General features: G+C 40.2%; 1 protein-coding gene across 1 annotated transcript in view; it reads left to right on the plus strand.

Moving 5' to 3' along the window:
* Positions 1-13,603, plus strand: part of FAT4 (FAT atypical cadherin 4) — a 145,429-nt gene that overhangs the window by 105,537 nt on the left and 26,289 nt on the right. Inside the window, exons 8-9 of the mRNA XM_081926415.1 lie at positions 3,512-3,762; positions 4,887-9,236. Of these exons, the coding sequence (XP_081782541.1) occupies positions 3,512-3,762; positions 4,887-9,236 (4,601 nt within the window). The remainder of the gene's footprint in view (positions 1-3,511; positions 3,763-4,886; positions 9,237-13,603) is intronic.

Consider the following 13,603-nt stretch of genomic DNA (forward strand, 5'->3'; position numbering starts at 1 on the left):
CATAAGGAGGGATGAACGAGATGAAATAGCTCTGTATTTAAGCCATTTGACTTAGGTGGGCTGAAAAAACACTGGGTTGTATCCAATAATGACTTTGCAACAAGAGTGTTTAGAAGCTGATCCCTAACTTTTCATGTAGTAAAAAGCTTTAGAATTGCTGGCCAATCTATTTCTCTTGCTCTTACTGAGCAAGTTCCGACAAAGTTCAGCATAAAAAGGAAGAATCTGTGTATGGCAATTGAACTGATTTCTTTGCGCCACTCAGCTTCTGAAAAGTCATCATTCGCTGGATTGGCTTTATGGCAAAATGGCTTGCACATTTCTACTGACACCTCCAAGTTTTACCAGTAAATCTGATTGCTGACTATATGAAAGAAAAAATTGAGAGGTTAAGTGGCAGTGACAGCCTGAGCAATTTGCTCAGAGGAGTGATGCGTTCCTAATGGAATGCAGAGAGATTCATGTTTGTTGCCAATTATCACTACCTGCCACTCAAGAAACCAGACTGGACCCTTTCTCAAGTGGTTTCAATGAGTGTAAATATTGGTTTATTGTTGCATAAAAGGCACAAACTGAGCTAAATGACTCACTACACTTTTTCTTTTCTTTGGAAATTCAAATTAGCTTTTTTTCAATAAGCAAAATATAAATCATAATTGTTTGTAGATATTAAAGTACAAGAGAAATAAGAACTTTAAAATATCAAAACACTGTAATTTTCTTCCATTTTTTTGAGCTCTGCTGCCCTTGCCATCTGCCAAGTGTGCCTGATTAGCATCCAATAAAATTAATAAAATATGACATAATAATGCTTTTCATTACATGTCATTTTCCCCCATGAAAATTTACATTTTTTGAGAAGTCTTATAATAATGTGGAAATGGCATTGCAAAATAGAGGTGGCTGTTACTTTCACTTCCTAGGATTATATATATATATATATATATATAAAGGGATTCGCTGTACAATCCTATTTTATTATTCTTACCCTGTGGCCCTAAAAACACAGAGGGGGGATATCAACTTTTATGCTGATTTGTAGTAATGCAGTTTTACAATTCTGTGCAACAAAACTTTTTTAAAAGGCCCAGATGCACAGTACGTATACACCAGAGACTGTGCATTCAGTATTTTTGGTCCAATTTTATGGAACTTCCAGCTGAGGTCAGACACGCCCCCTCCCTGTTGAAATTCTGCTGACTTCTGAAGGCCTTTTTTAAAAATTTCAGCAGGCATTTCAATTGAATTCAGATTTGATAGTTTAAATTGATTTTTGTACACCACTTAGTCCAGTTGTAAAATGTATGGAAACTTTAAAAGAGTTGATATATTACCATGGGGAAAATGGAATCAAGATTGCAGCCTTGGTGCGTAAGCTTTTTTAAAAAACAACAACAACAAACAAACAACCTCCCATTAGCTTTTGAAAATATGCTCCAATTCAGAATGAAACTATACATGGATTAAATGAATTATAAACCATAAGATACACAACCCAGAAAAGTTTGCACAGGTCATTAAAAAAGCCAAACCCATCAATAGGGGATTTAAGCAGGAAGCTTATGAAGATAGTGAACAGCATGGGTGCAGCCAGGATTTATGTTGGGGAGGAACAGGCTTCATGTTGAGGGAGGAAGAACCTCAGTTAGTTAAGTATTTCTATTGATTTATCTGATTTAGGGGGCATCCATTGTGCACTGACTGGAGTGGTGACTTTATATTATTTTCAGTAGTATTCAGCCAGATATACCTTTCAAACTCCCAATGCAGCAGGAGAAGAGGTAGTTGTTCTAGAGTCCATCTTCTTCTTTGTGTATTGCATTATAAACCTCAAGCCCTGGCCAGTTGAGTCAGGTTGGGAAGACAGCGGGCAGGAGGACCAAGGAGGGAACAGGCATCAGAAGCCACAGCTGCCATATCTCCTATCACCACGGGGTAGTTAATGATAGATGACTGTTCTTCAGCTTCAAAGCAGGCAAACCTAAGGGAAAGTCATTCAATGAATGTGCAGTGACCACATTTTAGAGGCTGAAGGGATTTTGACACTTTAGCACTGCAGACTACCTTTTGCCAAGTAGTCACAGAAAGACGATAAGTAGTTCATAGTAGTACTTTACAGAAGTGTCCTATTTTACAGAGGATAGCTCCTTTTAAAGAGAAAGGGCCACAAGGAAGGAGAGAATAAGAGCCTTGATAGTTTTAAATGGGTGAAGCAGTTATTACTGTTGCATTCCAGCTGCAATTGATTCAGTTCTGTGTGACAGATTATCTACTTCGAAGGACCCTGTCAAGTGGGCATGAAATTGAGCCAATGTACAACTGTCTTTCTATGTCTAAACGCATGGGATGTTATTCACCCTGGAAGTTATCACAATCAAGTTCACCTTAGGAGCTGCAGCAAGGCTTAAAATGTAATGCAGCAGCAGGTAGCCCTATCCTCATCTTAAATCAGAATCCCCACATTTTGAAAGCCAGGGAATAGTTTGATAGCAGAATACTTCTGTCAGTCCCAGATGTGACACTCATCTGAAAATTGCCTCTTGGGACTCAGTGATGTGGAAAGTTTCTGTCTGCCTTTCTTCCTCCTCCTCTCTCTATAAACAAATAGCACTTCATTATGCGGTCGTGACTTTTCTATTAAATAATAACTGAGCAATTATTTTGCTACCTAGGGCATTTTCCTAGGATAAATAGCTGGTTATGACCAATTGCTATATTCACTCCATCTGTCTATTGGCAGTATATCTCAGGCATTTGATTGAAAACCGCAAATAAAATATTTCTAAGTATTTATCATAACGTCAAGCTTCTGAATAATTCAAAAATGGTGTTGTTGCTGCTTCCAGTTGTGGAAGAACTCATTCTGTATATGTGCAACATTAGTGTCCTTTTTGTGTTACTTATGCAAAGGGGTAAAACACACTATGGGCTGGCCCAAGGCACTATTTAACTTCTGTGGGAAGCTTTTTAAACCCTGTGGGTGGGTGGTTTCCATGTCCAGGAGACAGGACAATTTATCTGTTCTGGATGGGATTCCTTACCCTCAGAAGGAAAAGATGAATAGTCTAGAGGTGCTCCCAGACCCATCTTTGTCACTTGAAGCAGGTCTGCATAAGGCAGGGCTTTTGTCAGTGGTGGCACCCTAGATTACGGAGCTTTTTCTTATGGAGGCTTATCTGATCACGGCACTAACAGGGTTTCATATGGTAAATCAAGACCATTCAGCAGCAACTATTTGTTGTTTTTATGTCCATATTTATCTCTGTCATTTTATCACTGCTGTAGCTGTGATTATGTTGTTTTGACTTTGCTTTTGTACGTTTGTTTTATATTGATGTTAATCTGCCTTGTAAATCCTTTTGGATGAAAGAGAATAATATAAATATTTTAAATAAATATAAATACTTTGGTTCCCTGCCTGTAGAATTTACAGTTTGTCAACATATAAAGCAGCATATTTCATACTAAAATGGGTATGAAAAGCACCTCTCCCTCCTTGTACTTTTTGCAGCTATAGTCTCAGTGGTGGAAACTCACAGTTCACAATCAACCCTTCAACCGGGCAGATCATCACAAGTGCTCTGTTGGATAGAGAGGCTAAGGAGAACTACACTTTGATCGTCGTGGCCAAGGATGGTGGTTTCCCAAAGGCTCTTTCCAGTTCTACAAGTGTCCTTGTCACTGTTGCAGATGTCAATGACAATCCTCCCAAATTTCAGCACCACCCTTATGTCACTCATATTCCCTCACCAACAAGTTCAGGTAAGCTGATAAGAGCAACATGATACTAACCTTACAGTTTTTATAGCACAGAAAGAATCCAAGATAACAAGAGGGGAAGAGACTTTTAAATCTTACTAACCCCTGAGGTTTTGTTATTGTTATCTATAGCTTATTAGGGTTTTCACTAGCGCTGCACTAATTTTTGGGAGGAATACACTTTTCATACAAAATATGTTAACTAAATCCTGTCCTAAATACAGTAGTACCTCGGTTTAAGAACAGCCCTGTTTACGAACTATTCGGTATACGAACTCCGCAAAACCAGTAGTGTCTCGGTTTGCGAACTTTACCTTGGTTTATGAACAGAAGCCAAATGGTGGAAGGGCACCGGTGGCGGGAGGCCTCATTAGGGAAAGCATGCCTCAGTTTAAGAATGGCTTTGGTTTAAGAATGGACTTCCAGAACGGATTAAGTTTGTAAACCGAGGTATCACTGTATCTGTTCACCTGCTTCACCTGCTGCCTGGCTCAACAATTGCTTCAATTTTTTTTGGTCAATTATTATCTTTCCTACTGTTTGCTTCTGGCCAGCTGAGGATCCTGAACTCCATGTGATCCTAGAGACATGGCGTCAAGCATCCTATGGTCATGGTGTTATAGGATCCATCACAGTTGGGTATCTGGAAATCTGACCAAAGGAAAATGCATCCCTTGCATTGTCCTCAGTCTGAATTAACAGAGAAAGAACGAACACAACAGCCCACTGTGAAGGCAACTGGTCTAGCACCCTATTGCTAGACATGACCAGTGCATTATGACAAGACAAGCACCCATTACCACTCATGAGATCCCAGCACAGTAGCAAGTTTTGGTATCATAACCTGTTGTGTGAATTATGTAAATTTCAAAATGTTGCCTTCCATGCTGCATTGCTTTCAGTGAGATTTAAATATGCTATTGGTCAAGGATGCCTATAACATCCTAAATACCTCCTAAGTGTGAACAATACATCTGCTAGTGGTTGTAATTTATTTATTTTTAAGTTTTATTTACAGTCTTTGTATATTGGCCAATAACTTAACATTCTCTGGTTGTGAACAGTTGCATGAGTATTAATGTTCCATTTCACAGGATTAATTACCTTATTTTTGTCTTCCTTTGCAGGTACATTTGTATTTGCGGTGACAGTTACAGATGCTGATGCAGGACCTAATGCTGAGCTTCACTATTCCCTGTCGGGGAAGAATTCTGAAAAATTCCACATTGATCCATCACGAGGAGCGATTATGGCTGCCGAACGACTGTCTGGCACTTCTGAAATGACATTTTCTGTTAATGTTAAAGATGGTGGCTCGTTGCCAAAGACAGATTCTACAACTGTGACTGTAAGATTTGTAAATAGAGCAGATTTTCCTCGAGTTCAGGCTGAACAGCACACTTTCACATTTCCTGAAAATCAAGCCGTTGGCACTTTTGTCACTTCAGTTTCTGGATTGTCATCGAGAGGCGACTCTTTGTCTTACTATATTGCTAGCGGTAATCTTGGCAACACCTTTCAGATCGACCAACTAACAGGACAGGTCACCATCAGCCATCCCTTAGACTATGAAGCAATACAGAAATACGTCATCTGGATTGAGGCGAGAGATATGGGCTTTCCGCCATTTTCTTCTTACGTAAAATTGGAAATGACAGTGATAGACATAAACGATAATGCACCACTATTTGAACGAGATCCTGTAATTTCTGAAGTACTAGAAAACCTCTCACCTTCCAAAATAATTACTGTAACTGCTGTGGACAAGGACAGTGGCTCTAATGGACAGTTAAATTATGAAATTGTCAGCGGCAATAAGGAGAACAGCTTCAGTATCCATCGTACCAATGGGGAAGTCAGAAGTGTCCGACCTTTAGATAGGGAGAATGTGGCCCATTATACACTTACTATCAAAGCTTCAGACAGAGGTGTACCTGTTCAGAGTACCACCGTCCGGGTGCTTATTAATGTGTTGGATGAAAATGATAATGCACCCAAATTTTCTCAGATATTCAGCGCTCTTGTACCTGAAAATGCACCTTTGGGTTACACTGTAACACGAGTCACAACATCAGATGAAGATATTGGAGCAAATGCTGTCAGTAAATATTCAATAAGGGATACAAGTATACCTTTTGTCATAAACCCGAATACAGGAGATATAACAATCAGCAGACTTCTGAACAGGGAAGATACAGATCGCTACAGAATCCGAGTTTCAGCACATGACTCTGGGTGGACGGTAAGCACAGATGTGACCATATTTGTAACAGACATCAATGACAATTCCCCACGATTTACAAAACCGTCCTATTACTTGGATTGCCCTGAGCATAATGAAGTTGGATCACGAGTGATCCAGATATCTGCAACAGATCCAGATGAAGGATCCAACGGGCAAGTCTTCTACTTCATAAAATCCCAGTCGGAGTTTTTCCGAATTAATGCTTCTACGGGAGAGATTTTCAATAAGCAACCTTTAAAGTTCCAAAACTCCAGCGGCCCCAGTAATGTCAATCTAAACAGGCACAGTTTCATCGTTACCTCATCAGATCGAGGCAGCCCTCCCTTGCTGAGCGAGACAACAGTCACAATCAACATCGTGGATAGCAATGACAACGCTCCCCAGTTTCTCTTTAGTCAATATTTTACACCTGTTACTAAAAATGTAGCTGTTGGTACCAAACTAATTAAGGTAACTGCCATTGATGCGAAAGACTTTGGTCTAAATTCAGAAGTGCAATACATTCTCTCAAATGACAACCTAACAGGTAAATTTGAACTGGACAGTAACACAGGGTGGATTTCAGTAGCATCGCCACTGAGGAATGATATGAATAAAAACTTTCTAATCAAAGTAAAAGCAAAGGACAAAGGTAACCCTCCTCTCTCATCAGAAGTGCCTGTGCAAATAGTTGTAACAGAGGAAAACTATCACACGCCAGAGTTCTCTCAAAGTCATATAAGTATAACTGCCCCCGAGAGTAATGCTGTTGGAACTATTCTCAGGACTGTGTCGGCAAGGGACAAAGATACAGCTATGAATGGACTTATCAAATACAACATTTCTTCTGGAAATGAGGCTGGGAACTTTGCAATTAACACATCTACTGGTGCATTAAGGCTTGCCAAACCCCTTGATTATGAGCTTTGCCAAAAACATGAGATTACTGTGAGTGCTGCAGATGGCGGATGGGTTGCTAGAACAGGCTACTGTAGCATTACCATAGATGTTATTGATGTGAATGATAATTCTCCAGCTTTTAGCCCAGAAGACTACTTTCCAAGTGTTTTAGAAAATGCCCCTAGTGGAACAACTGTCATTCGTCTCTCTGCAACTGATGCTGATTCCGGATCTAATGCTGTAATTGCATATGTGGTTCAGTCTTCAGACAGTGATCTGTTTGTTATTGATCCTAATACTGGAATCATCACCACCCAAGGCTTTTTAGATTATGAAACAAAGCAGAGCTATCATCTCACCATAAAGGCCTTTAACGTTCCCGATGAAGAAAGGTGCAGCTTTGCGAATGTCAACATCCATTTAAAAGGAGCAAACGAGTATGTGCCACGATTCGTGTCCAAGCTTTACTATTTTGAGGTTTCCGAAGCAGCTTCTAAAGGCACCATTGTGGGAGAAGTCTTTGCAAGTGACCGCGATATGGGAACTGACGGAGAAGTCCACTATCTGATCTTCGGCAATAGCAGAAAAAAGGGTTTCCAGATTGATGACAGCAGCGGGCAGATTTATGTCACAGGACCTCTCGACAGGGAAAAGGAAGAACGGATCTCTCTGAAAGTGCTTGCAAAAAATTCTGGGAGCATTCGTGGTGCAGATATTGATGAAGTGGTTGTGAATATCACGATATTAGATGCCAATGACCCCCCTGTTTTCAGCTTCATGGTATACAACGTACAAATCAGTGAAGGCGTTCCTGTTGGGACCCACGTGACATTTGTAAGTGCCTTTGACTCTGACTCTCTCCCAAGCTGGAACAGGTTTTCCTATTTTATTGGCAATGGAAACAACAACGGTGCCTTTTCTATTAACCCGCAGACAGGACAGGTTACAGTGACTGCAGAACTGGATAGAGAAACTTTACCAGTGTACAACCTATCTGTGTTAGCCATTGACTCAGGATCACCGTCAGCAACAGGTAGTGCCTCTTTATTGGTGGCTTTGGAAGATATCAACGACAATGGACCCACCCTCTCCACCACAGAAGGAGAAATAATGGAAAATAGCCGGGCAGGGACACTTGTGTTGAATCTTCAGTCATCCGATCCTGATCTTCCTCCAAATCAGGGCCCCTTTTCTTATTACTTGCTTAGCACTGGCACAGGAACCAGTTATTTCAGTCTCAGCACTGCTGGAGTTCTGACCACAACTAGAGAGATTGACAGAGAACAAATTTGTGATTTCTACTTGTCAGTGATTACAAGAGACTCGGGCATTCCTCAGATGTCTTCCACAGGAACTGTGCATGTAAAGGTAATAGATCAAAATGATAACCCGTCACAACCCAGAACAGTAGAGATCTTTGTCCATTATTTTGGCAATTTGTTCCCTGGTGGAACATTAGGCAATGTAAAACCTCAGGATCCAGATATTTTAGACAGTTTCCAGTGCTCTCTTACATCAGGAGTTACAAGCCTCTTCCATATTCCAGCAGGCACTTGTGATTTAAATTCCCTGGCAAGATCTACCGATGGGACATTTGATCTCACAGTCCTGAGCAATGATGGGCTACACAACTCAGTCACTAGCAGTATCCGAGTTTTCTTTTCAGGATTCAGTAATGCCACACTTGATAACAGCATTCTCCTTCGTCTCAGTGTGCAATCCGTGAGAGAATTTTTGACCAACCACTACCTTCATTTTCTGCGAATTGCCAATTCACAGTTAACTGGATTAGGGACTGCTGTGCAACTCTATGGGGCTTATCAGGAGAGCAACCGGACTTTCTTGATGGCAGCTGTGAAACGGAACAGCTATCAGTATGTGAATCCAGGTGGTGTGACTACCTTCTTTGAAAGCATCAAAGAAATCCTTTTCCGTCAAAGCGGAGTTCGAATAGAGTCTGTGGATCATGACTCGTGTTTACAAAATCCTTGTCAAAATGGCGGCAGCTGCTTGAAAAAACTGGGTGTGAGCCCTAAGCTACAGAGCCACGAGAGTATCCCAGTCATTGTTGTGGCAAATGAACCTCTCCGGCCTTTTACATGTAGGTGTATGCCAGGATATGATGGCACACTGTGTGAAACAGACATAGATGAATGTCTCCCATCACCTTGCCACAATGGAGGGACTTGCCACAACCTGGTGGGCGGATTCTCTTGCAGTTGTCCCAGTGGTTTTACTGGAATGGCCTGTGAGAGAGATCTCAACGAGTGCCTCTCGGGCCCTTGTAAAAATGGTGCTCTCTGCCAGAACTTCCCAGGAAGCTTCAACTGTGTCTGCAAAACTGGATATACAGGTAATTTTTTCTTCTATGTGTGTGATTGTTCTGAATGCAACACAGAGATGAACTAGTGGTATTACCTATGAAGGAGCATCTAATCCTACTGGCAATTCAGACCTAGATGTATTATTTATTTAGCGCATGTGTATTCTGCATTTTTCCATAATGGAACTCAAGGTGGCTTATGTGGGGCTTCCAGCTGCCCCCCGATCCCCGCAGGAACTGATCAGATCAGGACCCGCTTTGCTTCCATAAGGTGATTACACTGTGTGTTTTCAGTTAGCTCATGCCCCAAGTTTATCATCCCATCATCTGCTGTTCGTGAAAACAAGGATCCCACTTGCACCATACATTCAAAGCATTATTATACCACTTTAAACAGTCATGGCATCCTCCACCAAAGAATCATGGGAACTGTATTCCCAGAATTCTTTAGGGGAAGTCATTAAATTGGTATAATAGTGCTTTAAATGTACATGTGGAAGGAGCCTAGGTCTAAAATTAAACAGTGGATTTTTTTGTTAATGCTTTTTGCCAGAAATTAGCTAAGCATCAAAGCGTGCATGGTTCCATCCTACTTATCTGCCAGACAGAGCCTTGTGTAAAAAATCATAATCAGGATTTTCAGCCTTTCTATTAAACATATCAGTTAGATATAGAGTGATGCCTCTTAGCTTTCTGCCAGGAAAGTATCGAGAGCCATCAAATGCATCTCCATTTAAATAGCATATGTGGCAACTGACACATGTTCACTGTTAGAGCCGCCTTGACATAAAAGACACTGATGGGATCTTTCTATGTATGCGCCATCAGTATAGCCTGCTGAGCCTCAGGTCACAAGTAATTATTCGTAATTGAATGGCTGTTCTAATTAACCTAATGATCTGAGATTGTGTTTCGCAGTGAATCATCACATCAAATTATTTGGCCAGCAGTGTAGCAGAACAATTCCATGCCACAATTGCGGGTAACCTTTTAAGTCATTAGCATCAGAGGTTAAATAGGCATGTACTTGCCAGCTCACTGGGACACCTCAGCAGAACACTCATTTTAACAATAGCACACAATGCAGTCACATCAGTCCTGTAGCTTGTAATTGGGGTTAATGAAACTACAGTGATTTGCTGAGGTGACTGTCATGCCTGACGCTTGTCACATACAGTATTTCCCCACATTGTAACACATTAATTTTTCCCCCATCTGCTGAAAGCAGAAATGTGTCATGGAAGAAATTTGAAAAGTAATGTGTGTGTGAGAGAGAGAGGGGGGGGAGGGAGGGAGAATTAAGTGTTCCCATAATGTGGGTTATGCTCTTGCATTCCCTCTCCAGAAATAAAAAGGCAATATGGTAGCAGACACAATACACCCATGTTAGAAATGTAAAGCGGCAGTGTTTTCTCCTAGGAGAGAATAATTGTTAAAGACGAAAATCAGTGTAACTCATTGATTGAATTGACAATTTACAAATATATCACAAAACAGCCCAAAGTAGGTTTGAAAACAATACAAAAGGAACACTGAAGGCAGAGACCTTTTCATCCTGTTCATAACAAAAACCTAAAATATATGTTACTAGAAGCCTCGTTCCCAGTATTGCTTGGGAATCCTTAGGAACCAAAAGAGTAGACCTTTTGAAATTAACGAAATACACTTAGTCCTGTTCATTAATTTCAGTGGGTCTATTCTGAGTGACTTAGTAGAATACCATCCTATATGTATGTATGCATGACCCCTGTCTGGATCAAGGCAGCTGCTCTTCTCTGTAGCTTCTGTTGTTTTCTAAAGCAAGCTTTCCTTCTTTTCACTGTAAGTCTGAGTTCATCAATTATAGGTCTATAGAATGGCTTCCCTTACCTTGCTGAGGGGGTACACAGGTTTTTTTCACTGATTTATTATGTTTGGCCAGCTGCATTTCACTTCATCACTCTATAGAAGCAATTAGGCTCATTGCAGTGAGCGCAACCATAATGAAAGATTACATCAGTGTAACACTGAGGTTTAAGCAATCTGTTATAATTATGTCTATTAATGGTGATCATATTTTGTTTTGGAACGAATCAGTTGCAAGATGGGATATATCAGATGACATACAGTAGTGTGTTGTCTGCCCTTTCCATGAACCCCTCAGTTCCTCTTTTCTGGACCTTTTTAGGATGAGTTTTGTGGAATCAATTCAGTTTTTTAAGCAAGAAGTTGATCTGAAAGAGACTGCCATCTTAGAAAAAGTCTAACGTTGTCTTAAATCAGTTCTTCCCAACAACTATATGCAAATACTCCATATAAAGCAATGATAACTGAAAGGCTTTTCATACGGTTGTCAGTGAATCAACAAAGCAGAAACTTAACTGCTCATTTCTCCCCATCCTTGCTGGGACATGCTGGCTGACTGGAGATTCAGTTGCATATTATCCAACTGTCATTATTTACCAGGAATGCAGAGAACTGGTTCTCTCTTCATGCTAAACCAAACCATGGCTTAGAGTATGTAGGCTTCCAAAGAGAGGATCATATCCCATTTGCCCCTCCCTGTCATTCTGGGTAGGGTTGCCATATGTCCTCTTTTCCCAGGACACGCCCTCTTTTTCATGGTTAGAGTTGTCATAGCGATCCATAGTTAAAAGTAGAAGTTGGCAAATGTGTCCTCTTTTTTGCTCTTCAAAATATGGCACTCCTACCCGTAGAACAATCATATTATCATGATGTTGAATTCCCCCCAGCCTTCAATCTATATATAGTAATACCTGTGGGTAAGTTGGATATAACTCAGTGGGGCTTATATCTGAGGAGACTTGTACAGCTTTGGGCTATTCTTTCTGAGTTTTTCTGTTAAAAATGATAAACATTATGTGGCTCCTATTCCAGATCCTCACAGTTTATCTTTGGGCATGCATGTACAGAATAGCTAGTAACCTATCAAAATTAGTCATTGCCCAGTTTGGTTGAAAATGGGCAAAGTGCTCAAAATCCGTGAAATTGAAACTTGTAGATGAGCCTCTTGTAGACCTTCAGAGTTCATGAATCCAGTCATTTGGTGATTTGTTTAACTTCAGGGCATAATTTACCCAAGCAAATCACTAGTTTCTCTCATCAAAACATTATTATTTGAACCATATGCAATTAATTATAGAGCTGTGAAATGTTTTGGAGGGGAAAAAATAGCCCGAGGAATGTATTTTAAAAAACCAACCCATCTTCAGGCTTGCAAATTTAATTAAATTCAATGGAGAAATCTTTACAAAAGGCAATAAAACTGTGCAGCTTGCACCATGCAGCGAACCCTTGCAGTGATGAACGGCGTCCAAGTAAGTTCTATCATGAAGTGACAAAAAATGAGAATGCAACGATTGAAGGTTAGGGCAAAGCTACACATTACGTTAGTCACATTTTTAAAACAGTTTGAAGCAGCTGTGAGAGGCCCTGCTCTGGAATACAGTCCCAAGCAGGTTTCTCTACAAAATAACAGTCTACCAGCTTCTTCTTCTTCTTCTTCTTCTTCTTCTTCTTCTTCTTCTTCTTCTTCTTCTTCTTCTATTGAAACATCACCTTCAGGGGAGAATAGCAGCCATAGGAAATTTTCAGAGGCAAATCTGTGCAGGATTCAGATCAAGATCTCGGTTGGCTTTTCTTTCAAAATAGAAGTGGCAGCATTTTAGAATGCAGTTTGAGGCTCAATTCTGTTCATGTTAGCACGTAGAGAACTTCCATGCTCTGAGCAGTGGCCAGTTCTTATTGGAATAACTTATTGTTGCACGTCAATTTTAGGAAGTTATGACTAGGGCTGGACAAGTTTGTCAGTTTCAGTTTGTCCCAGTTTCTCATTTTCCCCAATCTTAAATTCAGTTCTCCATATTTCTACATCAGTATGAGTTTATATATATATATTTAAATATTATCCTCATGAAAATTGTCAGCATTTTAATTCACATTTCTCCTATTAGACACATTTGCAAAGCATCTCCCCATAATACAATACATATCAGAAAGATATGCATATACCCTAACGCAAGCATTTTTATACACATTACTTGGCTGCAGAACTGCATTGTGATTTTTGAGGAATGGCTGTTTCTCAGTTCAGGTCCTGTTTCAGAAAACGCAGGTTTACTTCAAATGCAAACTGAATCGAATTTCTGCACCATCCCTAGTCATGGCAATTACTCTCCATGAAAGTATTACAAGTTAATTCCACATCAGTATGATGTTCAGTGTTTCTACATTAAAAATATAATAATAAAAACTCACTCCAGAATATAGAGAATGAAACTCACTTTTAAATTAAACAAATTATTTCTGGGCTCCAGTTACAACTAATGCAAATTATCCCACTTTGTTCATAATGCAAATTGCCTAAGTGCAACTCAGTTTCCATATGGTACTGTCTT

This window comes from Podarcis melisellensis, assembly GCF_964234715.1.
Source record: "Podarcis melisellensis genome assembly, chromosome: 9".
Taxonomy (NCBI): domain Eukaryota; kingdom Metazoa; phylum Chordata; class Lepidosauria; order Squamata; family Lacertidae; genus Podarcis; species Podarcis melisellensis.